The 14222-nt window shown below is 37.9% G+C and overlaps 1 protein-coding gene across 1 annotated transcript in view; it reads left to right on the top strand.

Moving 5' to 3' along the window:
• The first annotated feature begins 346 nt into the window (after window positions 1–346).
• syt9b (synaptotagmin IXb) overlaps window positions 347–14222 on the top strand; it is a 35876-nt gene continuing 22000 nt past the window's right edge. Inside the window, exons 1-3 of the mRNA XM_044125057.1 lie at window positions 347–949; window positions 12987–13162; window positions 13459–13676. Coding sequence (XP_043980992.1) covers window positions 802–949; window positions 12987–13162; window positions 13459–13676 — 542 coding nt within the window. The 5' untranslated portion in view covers window positions 347–801. The remainder of the gene's footprint in view (window positions 950–12986; window positions 13163–13458; window positions 13677–14222) is intronic.

Below are 14222 nucleotides of genomic sequence, written 5' to 3'. Positions count from 1 at the left end.
AGCAAATAGAAATAGAAAGTAGTGGTTCAACAAATGACTTCAGGTTTCCTGCAATAATGTTTTTCTTGGCTCTTAAAAGCTGCAGACCCCTGACCTTAATCAACAGAAGTAATTTTACTGAATAAATATTATCAAGTGTTTTTTTTTTCCAACTTTTTGAATTGAATTAGTGAAAATAGCTAACCTAAGACATGATTCACTGAGATGCACCTTTGAAAGAGGAAGGACTGGGGCTTTTCAACGCTAGGTTTCTGGATGGCTTTGTGATGGTGGTGAAAGAGGAGGAGGGAGTGTTGATGGAGGCTCAACTTCCTGTCTGTCTTTTTTGTATCAGTGCATTGAGAAATAAGTGAGCGCGGTGAAAGGATCGCATTCATTCAGGAGGGACCTTGACTGGCGCAGCCAAAGCCTGGAGAAGGAGTGATTCAGAAGCATCGTTGAGCGACGAGCACAAAAAGCAATCAGAGGAAAACGAAGGTGTATAACAGCAATACTGAACATAACAAACACGGATTTTCTTTTTTTTTTATTAGATAAAAACTTCTTAAATCTCACCCTAAACCTTGCGCGTCTCCCCTCCCTTCAAACTCACTTCAACTTTGGATAAATCGACTTTCAGCAGATTTCGCGAATGCGCCGAGCGCGCAGGAACTATTTGGTGATCTTTCTCTTTTTCTGTCGTGCGTCTTTACGCCGGTGGTTGCTTTTGTGAGACGGAGCGATCGGTTGGCCGAGTGGGTGCGTGTTCGTGTGCGGGGTAAAGAGGATCAGCCGGAGCAGTCAGAAGGATGCTGGAAGGCAATGCCTGCAGAAAGAGAGGATGAGATTTGTCGAAAGGCGCTGGAACTGCTATCCGACCTGTGTTCAAAGGGAGAGGTGCAGGACGACAACTGTCTGGATTTCATCTACTACTTCAGGGACCTAGCCAGACCGCGCTACACGGACTCAGGTCAGGCTCTGTGATACAAAGCCTTTCACTGTAGTTACTGTTTAGTCAGAATCAAGGCTATATTATACAATTAAATAGCGAGTTTGTGGAGCTATTTGAGAAGATGTTTTAACAAGAGTGAAGCTTTTTTTTAAAAAAATATTATTATTTATTTCAACAACTGCGTTGCGCTAAAATGCGAGGGACCTTTTCCTCTTTAAAGAAATAAAATGTAACATTTAAACAGATGGCACCTGATCTACTTGATACTTTAACATTTTAAATTGAATTGCAGAATAACACTAATTTAATTTCATTTTTTTAAATCGATGGGCAGTTTAAGAAAGGAGGCCAACCCCTGATTTTATGATGTAAAAAGTAAATAAATAAATAAAAACAAAATAAATAACATACACTTACAGGTTTGCATGGTCCAAATTCACTAGTAATTCAGAAGTTTAAGCTGTAAACTTGTTGCTCAGATCCTTCAGATCCACTGGATTTAAAGCACTGTAGATCTGAGTGTGTGAGCAAGCTTTTCCTTTACATCACCTGGATAGAACTGCTGGCTTTATTTGCTGTTCACTCAACCAGACTGGAAAAGGGAGTAAGAGAGAGAGAAACAGCCCCACCCATTATCAATCACAAGTCCCAGTACTAAGATCAGCAATGTGAACCTCTAGGATTCATTTTAAATCTATTGTACAAACCAGGGGTGCTGCTTGACATAAAACCATAATGGGGCTCTCAATATAAATAAAATACTACTTTTTCTTTTAAAGAGGCAGTGTTATGGCAAGCTTTACATCTTGATATAATGTTATTCCCTTATCAAAAACATATCTGGAGTTTCATGCCGGTTTGATAAATACTTTAGTCTCCTTTGGCAACCATTAAGCTGTGCAAAACGCCTGGGTGGACTGAACACTGCCTTTGAGTCGCAGCTCTTCTTCAGAGCTGCAGTTGAACTTCCACATCACAGAGCATCCCTCCCTCAGAACCTCCCCCCGCTCAGCTCCTTCAGACTACCCAGCAGCAATTAGCAAATATCTGGTGGAACTCTGCTGAGTTCATTATATGAGCTACTTATAAGTGCAAAGCTAGCAAAAACGTTTTTAAAGGGTGAATAGAGGAGCGATGTTGTGATGACTGTCTGAAGGCAGAGTTTCAGAATAAGTGGGAATTTTTAAAGCAACAGATGCCCAATTCCAAGGTGTTAAATTACTAAGTCAAATTTCTTATGAGTCATACTTGATGTATAGTAGCTTTTTAACAACTGAAATTAACAGTTATGTGATTGTGGTATAAAGTGGCATTATGTGTCTGTAAAATCACACACCTCTTTAAAGTAACATTAAATTGATAAGATTATGTTTTCCAATGAGTCTCTTCTCAGATAAAACAGTACCTTAAAATAACATTTAAGCAGGTATTGAACATACCTTTCATTAAGCCAGCATTCCTGTATTAAATTCTGTTTGTGTTGATGTGCCTTAGTAGCAGTTCAGATCATTGCCCCACTTCTCCTGGGGACTCCCTTGTTCTGCTGGGGAACTTCAATGTTCATGTGGGCAATGATAGTGAGAACTGGAGGAGCGTGGTTGGGAGGAATGGTCCCTTCGATATGAACCCAAATCTTGTTTTGTTATTGGACTTCTGTGCTCATTATGGAGTCTTCAAAGCAAGCACGATGTTCAAGCCAAATGTCCATCTGTGCTCTTGGGACCAGGACATCTTAAGTCGCAGTTTGATGGTCAACTTTCGTCTGAACTGCAGAAGCATGTCTGAAACCCCTGGGTGACGAGAGGGAAGTGGTGCGCCACCAGCATTGTTTATGGTTGAAATGGTGCACTGCTGACCTTAACTTGGAACGTCAAGGGTCTTTGGGCAGAATCCTTCAAAGATGAGATTAGAGCAGGGGTGGGCCGGTCTCCTGCAACTTTTAGATGCGTCTCTACTTCAACACACCTGAGTCAAATAATGAGGTCATAAGCAGGACCCCAGTAGAACCTGACTGCACTTGGGAGGTGATTCAGCTATTGGACTCAGGTGCTAACTGTAAAAATATTCTGTTGCTAAAACCACCATGAAATATATCTAAATTAATCTAATAAAAATGAATGGAAATACTTGTACTGATGGACTTGATAGATAATATGCAGTACATGTCCACACGTTTTGTTCATTTTACTATTTCGCCCTTATTAAATTGTAACAAGCACACCCTTTAAAATTTTTACAATCCATTATTAAACATGTGTGTTTGATAGAAGGTTTAAGCTACCAGATTGGTTCCCCAGAGACAGTATGACCCACTTCCTCTTGTAGACTACTATTAATGTACGCACATACACGGTTTGATTCCCAACAACCAATTTTCCCTCTGATCATTGTGGCAGAGGGTGGAGATTAGCAGTGATACTCAATATTTCTGTTTTTTTTTCCCTCATTTTGGCAGCTGTAAGAGTCTCAATGTGGACCTTGTGCAGCTGAGGCCCAAATAAGTGGCTCACAGAAAAAAACAGAGTCACAACAAAGGATAGATTTTCTGCTTGCGTCTTGGGGTGTATACTATGGAATAGAATCATTTGAATTGTTTATTGAACAGTTTGGTTAAACTGATATTATATAAATATTACGAAAATACAATTGATTGAAAATGATCCTGACTTACAGTCAGCAAATCCCCCAAAAAAAAGCTGATGAGGGGAATTAAAATAGTTTATGTGTGATTAGCTTTATATCAATCTGGGTATATAATTGAAATTGAACAACTGAATGATTGAAATGACCTCTTTCTACTTCTATGAACCTATTACCAGTAACAACTTCTCACGTTTAAATTTCTGAACTGCAAGCTCCTGAGCAGATTATTAGACACAGCGGTCAATCACTTTTTTATAGCTGAGGGCCAGGTTGGTTTGGATGGCTTTAAACCCCTCATAAGGAATGTAATCATTTGAAAACAACTTTTTTGTTTTTACTCAGTTTCTCTTGGTTAAACTTAAAAGACTTACTGGGTCAATGAAGCCTGGCATGAGACCTTATTCCAGTTTCTTCAGCAATGACCTCCTGTGGCTTATTCTCCTTGCAAAAGGTGTCATGACTACCAAACTATTGCCAATAGTGCAATACTATGATGCAGCTTCCTATCCCTTGCCCAGCAGCATGCCTAATTGCCCTTCTTTGAGACCCAACCTGAATAAGCTAGTTAATGGATGGATGAATGAATGGATGAAAGCTTTTTCCCACTTACTGGGAAACAAAAAAAACATTTAGAATTTGGACATTTTTTTTTTTATATTTGTTGATTTTGAAATTTGATCTCAGTGAATGAGAAGAATGCATTTTTAACAGAAGCTTATTTTATTGTATAAAGAAAAGATATTGAACAGCAATCATGAAAAACTGCAACGTGTGCAAAGTAACATTTGCATTTCACTGTGTAAAATAACCGATACACACACACCCAATCAAGAATTCTGGGTCTAACTGATTGATTAAGTAATCTTTGTACTTGTGCCACACAGATTACAATCAGTCGATACTGAAACTTCCAATACAAACCAAACCTGTTCACAGAACCAGTTCTAACCGCTCCACCTAACGTGTGGTGAAAATTGCACAATAAACATTTAAAATTTGTGGTCAGTTGTAATCAGCTACCCTGTGAAAAGTGAATATGTCTTTGCAGCTGTGAAATTTGTAAAACTGTATTACTACTGTGCCACTATTTTTATGTGGGTGCTCGCTACTTGATGGAACTTCACAATGCCGCCTGTTGTGGGTGATAAGATTGGTGGCACAATCACAAAGTCTGCTTTCTTGCCCATATTTTCTAGTGTCACATTTACTGCACATTTTTAGTATGCCTCTTGGAAACATTTGTACTATTTTCAGGTTAAAATAGATTATTTATGTTTACTGTACTCTATAAATATGTTCTTACACATGTAAACTGAAATATATATGGGCTGTGGCTGTAAAAATGATTAAACTCAGTGGCCAAGTCTCTCTTTGCTTTTCCCTAAAATGTGTCTGATTATTTCAGGCTTCTGGTGCAGCTTCTTCCAGGAGGATAATGTGCAAAGCAAATTCCATGATGGTTTTCACAAACATTTGCTCAGTTTCTCTGTTTGGCAAGGAGATAAGACATTGAAAGAACTATTTTTATAATCCCATCTTGTTCTGCTGAAGTTGATTTGTTCAATGGCTTTTCAAACATAAAAAAAGCCTGCAGTTGCAAAGTTTGAGGTACGATTTCAGCTACGATCATCTCACAAAACACATAATTTGCTGAGTCCAATCAGCATCGTTTTCAAAGTCTAGGCTTGTTCTTTTTTCACTTGATTGGACCATTTTCAAACAGCTAACTGGGTCGGTGTTATTTTGATGGCAGCATACGGAAAAGTATACCGACTAAGTCGGTGTCTGGACACTATGTGCAATGCTAGATCACTGTACCACTCAGAGCCGTCGGCCAGAATTGTATATGTCCTCAATGATTGACTAAGTCAAACCTGGTCCTAGACTCAATGATACAGTTACACTAGTGGCATGTCAAAGTACTTTTTGTAAAAATTTGGTACATCTGTTGAAATCCCCATAACATCACGTGGCTTTAAAGATGGTCCACCATCACCAGTCTATGTACTTGAATTTGTAACTTATCTAGTTACAAGATAAGTCAAGCTGCCACAGCTGATCTGTTTAAGAAAACAGGATCTACTGTTTTCCAGTATATCTTATTAGTATATACACCACACTTACCAGTGTTCCGTTTATTATTTGTTGTTCTAGATTTTTCAAGACAAAAACTAGTTATAAAATAAATAAATAAGGCTTTGAATAACGAACTGAGACAAAAAACATCAAACTTTGACATGGGGAAGGTTGTTGCTGGGGAAGTAACTAACGTGACTTAAACTAAACAGATTTAAACTGTATGTGTTACAGTTTTAACCTATAAAACTGTACAGATTGAAACTTTTGGCAGAATTTGTAAGTACCATATTTCCTTTTATCCTGTGTAAAATGTTTAAATAACATAAATACTTGTGTGCTCAAATTAGTAGCTTGCTGCATCTATAGCCTAACTATACAGCACAATGATTTTAAGTGTTAAATAAGTTTGTTTCATATTCCATCAAGCAGAACAGATTGAACCAAATCACACACATGAGAGCAATGTTGAAATATAAATGTTGAAAGGCAGAATCACGTTCATTTCTTGGTCTCCGAGTTGGGAGATTGATTAAATGCCGAGAGAAAGGTTTGGTTTCATTACACCCTTGATTGCATTTTGGAGGTATCGTTGCTTGGCAACATGGCATTATTGGATATTTGGTTTAGAAATCTTTAAGCCTCTGGTGATGTTCTTGAGTGAACCCAATAAAGTTAATGACTCCTCTCTTCTCTCCTGTCCTCTCTTAAAAATGTCTATGAATGTATGTACAGCTCTTATCTATCAGCTGTTTGTAAATGTTCTTCTAAAACATGACTGCCATTCAAAGGCCCTTACATCACCGTGTCCTTTTTCCTCAGTCTCTGTCTGCCTGCTATTGACCCACAACTGACTGGGCTGTAACTATTTCATGAACTGAAACATGTTTTGAGCATAGAAGATTGTTCCAATTGGAAATAGAAGCGTTTAATGAGATAGCCACAGGCTGCACCTTGACCTGGGTCTGTGCATGATGCCGGACATTGGAGGAAAAAAACAATTCTATCATAATCATTGGCTTTCTCCGTCTTATCTGCTTGGAATAACTGTATAACCATAAGGCTGAATCATTTACTAATATTAGAAGGTTTATGGAATGCATGCCAGAGTAGTTGTCAGTATTGTTGTTGCCTCAAAGAAAGAAGGTCCAATGTTCAAATCCAGGCCTGTGTGGAGAATATCTCTGTGTATGGGTAGGTTTTCTCCTGGTACTCTGGTTTCTTTTCACAAGTTAATTGGTCACTCTATAGGCTCACACATGTTTCGTCTGAAGCCAAACAGTCAACCTACAGTCACGTGGTTTCGAACTGTTCATATCCGCACACTCCTTTCATACAACAGCGCAGACCACCTGAGGGACACCGCGTCCACTTCAGTATGTCATGCAACTACCCGTGTGTGTTCCTCTTCTTTCCGTGAATCCCGTTTTGCTCTTGCAAAGCTGTTAGGAAAAGAGTGTCACACATTTCTGCAGATAGCCTTTTCCATTAACAGAGATGTTACCGTTTCCATCCAGGACTTATTAACCATTTGTCAGTGTTATTATTATGGTATTATTTAGTGAAGAATTGGACAAATGTACATAATTCCTTACCACATCAAATAAACATTCCTCAGACTTATCCATGTCTCCTGCAGATACAAAAACCTTATTTGTGAAAGATTCCAGCAAATAGAATAAACTATTACAGCTAAGTTTGTGCAGTTTTGTGCTGTTAAAATTTCAAAGCAAAGTGGAGCACTTTGGCCTGTTTTGGAGCTCAGAACCCAAAGCTGCACAAAGAACAGTTTTAATGGCATAAAGCAGCTCAAACTAAGCACTAAAAAAGTAGACCACTATGGTTTGCTGTGGGACATCTGGATGACCTAAAAAATGTCAAGTCTACACTTTTGCAGTCAACAATAGTCACCCCACTGTTGAAAACTGAACAACATTTAAGACAAAAAAATAATAATAAAAATGTAGTATTGGCCAAAATCGGAATCAGCAGGTCGGGTTTTTAAAGATTTGTAGTCAGCGACCGGCCAGAAAACTTTGATTACGTATATGAAGCAACCTTCAGGTTATACAGTTACAGATTAAGACTTTTTCTATGATACAGCGTGTTTTTGGAAAACTAAACACATTTCTAATGCAGACGCACTTTGTACCAACTGGGATGGAAAGCTGATAATTTGGGCTTGTTTTGCAACCATAAGACCAGGACATAGAATCTAAACATCTTGCAGTCAGTGAACTACCAACATGCCATACTCTTCTGTATTTCAAAGTATTCTAGAGGCAACTGTGATGCCATCTTTATGGCAGCTGAAGCTTTTCTCAAACTGAGTCATTATCTCAAACAAAGCAGCAAATCTATAATGTCATTCCTGGTAAAGGTGGCTGTGCAATCTATTGGATAATAGATGATTGGAACTCATTGGAAGTCAATGTAATGGATGGATAATGAATCTTACTGAGAGGCAGAGGGACCATGGTATGCAGTCATGATGTGTTATGTGTGTACCACAGAGACAAAAATGGAAAAAAAAATTCTCCACAAAGAATATGGAAAAAACCACAAAATCTAATACCAGAAACATGCCATTTTAGCTGGTAAATTTTTAATCAACTCTTTATATTATAATGAGGTGTAGTGTTGACAATCAAAAATGTAAGCAAATTCTGTTAGGTGGCAGTTTAGGGAATAAGTTGAATTTACAGAAGAGAAGTAAAGTTTTTGCTCAGGGTTAAACAATTATGAAAAAAGTGCATTATTCCTCACTAGTCAGGTCACGTGTTGCTCCTTATGAGCATGTTTTCATTTGGAGCACTAGCTGAATGTTGCCATGTTTACCCTCACTTTTGATATGACTTGTTGATGGGTCAGCTTGTGTCATAGATCATTGTAGTTCCAGTTAATGAAGATAAAAAAACATACAGGAAAAAGCTGTGCAGTTTTTCACTGTGCAGACAAAACTGTGAAGGGTGTCTAGGAAAACCTAGATTTTTTTCATCACCAAAATAATGTCCACCCAGTTGTTTGTAGCTGTGCAATAGGCAAGAGCACTGCTTGTTGCTTAAAACTATACGTGACATAAAACCACCCAGTAGATAAGCAAATAATGGGGATAAAGTTTTGTCTTGGAGTCCAGAACAGATCAATTTAAAATTTAAGGTCCAACATTTATTTTAAATAATGTGCTTGCCTAAATGTAAAGATATTGGCTACGACTTTTTGTATAGAATAAGAAATAGATGTAAGAAACTAAAATGTAAAAATATGACTTACCGTATTTGTCAAAAGTTTGGAAAACTCTAAGGTTGACTCTTTTGTCTTACGCAAAAAAAGGCAGATTGAGTAATTATGGGAAATGACTGTGAGCTGAATACAATTTTATTTTACCTAATCTCCAGCTGAAGTACTGGTAAAGCAATTGATTATTTATGAAAAAAATAAATAATATTAAGCAAGTTTTGCTTAACATTGTAAAGTGGTAGCTGTGTTTATGCTTTTATTTTAAGAGGTAAACATGTGCAGCTGGCAGCATATTGAACCCCCAAAGCTTGTGGGGGTGGGATTTTTTTTTTTTTTTTACTTTCTATTTTTCGGCTGTGAATCACAATTCTCAGTTCAAATAAGCCTTAGACAATCATCAGCCACACTAAAACCTGGTGTTTGTGTACACAGTGCCTCATCAAAGGGAGATTTGTTGAAATCAATAAAGCTGTTGCTGTGTCAGTTCACTTTGGGGTTCTAAAGTTTTATGAGCTTCAGGGGCAGGAAAACACCTTTAGTCCATTTGACACAATGTAGAGTAAAACACTACCGCTGGTCTTCTTTTGTGAAACCTAATGCATCATGATTTTACTGCACTAGCCAAAACTAAAAAGATGCTCTTGTGGAGTCTTTAAATGACAACCAGGAAATTGAAATTTTCCATTATAGATTGCACTGTTTATATTGATCATCTTTAACTATTATTGGTTTTCAGAAACCTTGATTATGTTACCATTATTTCTGCATTCATTGTCACATAAAAAGAAGCAGCCCCACTGCAGAGAGTTACTTAGAAAACCTATGACCTTTTTTAGTTGTAATTGTTGACTTCCTTCAGTGACGAATGGGCTTACTGATTAACAGAATCCAATTAACTCAATAGAGAGGAGACTTTACTGTCTTGATTGCACGCTGCAAAAGAACTTCAAAGGAAGAGACACCCAACGGGTTTCAAAAAGGCTTTAAAAGTTAATTGACTCAGACCAATGGATTTTGTGTGGGGTTTTTACCCAAAATAGTGGGCAAAACCATCAGCGAGGCAGCAGTGGGGATGTTTACTGCGATGCAGGTAGGATTGTGAAATGAAAACATGTCTGCTGAAAATAAAAGCAGGTAGTTATTTTTTATTGCCTCTGTAACAATAAGAGCAAAATTGAATATAAAAGAAATCACAATGCTTTTTAAAGTCACCTGCGTTCCAATCTGTTCTGTGGCCACAGGTGCACAAAGTTATGGAAAGCATTCCTGGCCACATGCACATGAACATTTCATGTTACTTTGATGCGTAAACAATGCACAAACAACTCATAAAGCTAAAATATCCAAGTTTTGCTTAACATTGCTTAACACCTATTCGACTACTTGTCGAATAGGTGTCAAAAGTTACATCTAACTCATAAACTATACGTTACAAAATTTAATATACATATTCTGCATTTTGCAAAGGTGCAAACATCATCTATTTATATCAATTTCTGGCAGTCTGATTTGGGTCTCTTCTCATTGGCTGTTTCTGATCCTCTGCTAAACCAGTTTATTAACTCTCCACTCTTCCAGCAGTGAAGAGTTATTCCCACTCTTCACTGCTGGAATAACTTGCTCTCTATGTGCTTCATTGATGGCTGGTAAATCAGGTCTAGTTTAAAAGTCTGCTCCACATTTTGATCAATCATGAATTGTTTAGCTGCAGAGATGCTGAGTTTTTTAGTTCAGCTGCCTCTTTTAGGTTTAATTATGTTTTATGAAACTCATATCAAGAACTTTTTTTTTCACAACAATCAGCGTACTACACTGACAAAAATATGAATTAAATGAGCATAAAACTGTTCCTGGCACACCGGTTCCACGTTCACAGCCACCTGCTTTGCTGACAAAGCAAGTGGTAGTTGCTATGGAAACCATTTGACTATCCTAATTTCTACATCTTTGCATTTTAATAATGTGGTTTGAATTTAGAGGCATTATCATGGACAAGACAGCATTACAAAATTCAAGCAATGAACTACGAGAATGTTATAGTGTTAGCATTTTGCACACAACCACTGGATTTAAAGTTATTTCCATTGGAGTTTCAGGTTTCTAAACACTATAGAAATCTGATAAAGTATTTTAATTTCTCAGTTTTAAAAAAAATAGAAGTGTCTAAAACAAAACACTGTCGTTGCTTGGTGTTCTAATAAATTCTGTAACTGTTGATGGATGGATGATGTGATTTAAATACATATCAGTATAAGTAACCTTTATTCAGATGTTTGCATTTGATGTCTTGGAAGAATGCATAATTTCTGGAAACTCAAACCTTCTATATTTAAAAAATTACATATATATATATTTTTTTCCAGAATTTTCAATGCACATGGAAAATGATCCTCCTTGAAACATTGTGGGTGCTCAATGGATCATAAATTTTGGTGTTGCTCAACAGTTCAGATGTTCCTTCAGTTTGTTGAAACTAATTTGGAATGACTAGCAGCAAAGAAAACCGTCCAAAGAGACATATACAGGGGGACGCTCTCAGCTCTGAAACCCCTCCCTTGAAAAGCATCTGACCTCAGCAGACCGCCTCAGCCATGGTTTTTAGATGACTTACTGAAAGGCTGCTTCCCAAGAAAGCTGTACTAGGGAGCATCATCTGTCTGACTCTACACTGCTCTATTACCCTGCTGTTAAAGAGGAAAACCTCTTCTCTGCTAATGGATAACATAACTCATGTTTGATGAGCTCAAATATCCATCAATCATTGTGCATCCACTTCTGAATGTGTTGTGAACCCCCCTTTGCTAAAAAGATGTGCAGTAAGACTAAAGCTCTTTTTTTATCTTCTCATGGCAGATCTTTTTTTTTTTTTTTTTTTTCAAATACAAACCTAACTGGATCCACATTCATCCAAAGTTTTCTACTCAGGTTCAGAATGCTTCTCTACTGCATTGCTTCTGTCTCTTTTGACTTTAGCTCCAGTCATCATTCAGATTAAACAAGGTTTATACGAATAAGCTCCAGCGTGAATGACATAGTGGAAGGTTCACTAATAGAAGGGACTCATTAATGCATGTGATTGTACTTAATTGGTAATTTTCTGTGATACTGTCTAAGTCAAGTATGGATTATGGAAGAAATACTAATCTGTGGGTGACCATGTGCAGAAACATGAATACAAAACTCAATTGTTTTAGTTTAAATAAGATTATTTTATTTCTGGGGAGTAAATTTGAATCTAATTTGATTAAATTTAGCTGGATTGACAACCAGTGCAGAGAAAATCCTAGTTCTTTTCTGTTTGATGTATTAGATCTGGAAATATCTTTCCTCCTCAAACAGGATTAGATACATAATATGAATAATTAAACCGATCTGTTTAAGATTCATTAGAAGGAAACACCATGAATGATGTGAAATTCTTACATCCTAGAACAAGAAAAGTCTATAATTTTTGGCTTTAAAATAAATGTGCCTCAGTGCTGCACCCTTGTGCCTGTCAGTGAAACACTGGGTTCTTTAGGTGGACAAGGACTCGAGAAAACAATTAAGGAAATTTGGGGATAAGTTCAAAGAGAATGTAAGCAATTATTAATCAATTACAAAGCAAAATGTCACTTGTCATGATGCAGAGAATCTGTCCCTGTGGTGGAACTATATCTTAGTCCACTTGTGAGTAAAGAGAAAGTGCAAACCAGGAACCAGACTGCAGTTCTTATTCTCTATGCTACGCCCCGTCTAGCAGGTGTAGCATAGAGAGAGGGTGTCAGGTTATTGGATCAAAATCCGATAAGGTTTTGACCTGGTTAGGATCAACATTTTATTATCTGTATTTTGATCCAATAATAATCTTGTTGGATCAAAATATCAATAAGGTACACCACAAATTGAAAGTGTCTATGGTCTGTGCTTGCATGACCGCATCATCTTTTGTAATAGTTGCATTACAAAAAAAAAGTCACATTGTTTTCTCATTTAGCAGTCTGAATAAATCCAGCTTGCCATCCATGGAACTCTGCTGTAGGTTTGTCTGTGCCAGCGTTTTTCACTGCCAGAGCTGTTGCTGCCTCTTCACTGAACACCTGCTCTTTCTCTGCAGATGTATCGGTGAGTCTGCTGTCCCTACTGGTGACCACCTGTGGTCTGGCGCTCTTTAGCGTCTCTCTCTTTGTCTCATGGAAACTGTGCTGGTTGCCACTAAGTGGCCGTTTCCTCCCAGATGTCCTCAAGGGGGCACACTTCCTGGGAGGAGATCAACAACCTGTCCTCACAGAGGTAAAGAAGGTGTTCCATGAGATGATGTTTCATTTTAGTAATGCGACTTATAATGGATACAGTCTCAAAATCGACCAAGTACCTAAAATAAACAGCTCACTTGTGTGTGTTATTGAATACACATAATACAGTAGCCAATTATGAAACAATCAGCAACCATTACATTTTTTTCAAACGCCATTGTGATGAAGATAATAAAAACTATGCAACATGTTTCTCATTCTACAGTTATATTCATAGGTAATATTTCTGCCAACCTGTTTGTAGTAACATAAGTGTTGCTGGATGCTGTCTAGGTGGACGGAGAAGAAAGGGAGTACAGCGAGGATGGTTGTGTGAAGGAACCATCGGGCCCCCCTTCGGCTGTGACTGTGCCTGAGTCAGCCTTGAAGATAAGCCACACATCACCCGACATCCCGCTAGAGACCCAGACTAAAGTGGAGAAGAACCAAGTTCACACTCTGGCCAGAGACAGGGTTCAGAGGCAAATTACTGAGCCTACCTCATCTGTACGGTTAGTAGAAATTAGTCCCTGAAGGTTTTGTTTCAATATTTGGTGTTCAATTCAATTCAATGCTCATGAGAGACTGAGTACAGCTAAACGAATTGAGTTTCCCAAAACTCAATGGCTATTAGAAAACAATTTTTTGTTTAAGTTGCCTTGAAATAAAAACAGTTACAGTGGAAATAAACAGACCCACCTTTAAATGACAGGCTTTTGAGACTTTAGATAAGTCTGGATAATTTCTCCAAGTCTGTTTTTCAATACGACCCATTAGTCCTTGACATGGTCACTCGTAGAACACAGCCTGTGCCAGCCGAATTTCTGCCACTTGTTCCATGCTGCTGCCAGCCACTTGACAGGGTCCATTATATATATAAGGAAAACGGCACATTAGAAGCAATGCCCACGTAGCCACTGCATGTCCAGCATCCTGAATGCTGACACTACAAATTCAGGGGCACGAAAGGTGCACAGCGCTTTGAATTGTGTGCTTGCAGATGACATTCTGAACATTCTGGTGGAAATTTGTAATTGGAGTAGTCGTGCGGTATTTGT

The sequence above is a fragment of the Gambusia affinis genome, linkage group LG08, assembly GCF_019740435.1.
Source record: "Gambusia affinis linkage group LG08, SWU_Gaff_1.0, whole genome shotgun sequence".
Classification (NCBI taxonomy): Eukaryota; Metazoa; Chordata; class Actinopteri; order Cyprinodontiformes; family Poeciliidae; genus Gambusia; species Gambusia affinis.
Note: the sequence above shows the minus strand (reverse complement) of the source record. Positions and strands in the feature narration are given on the sequence as shown.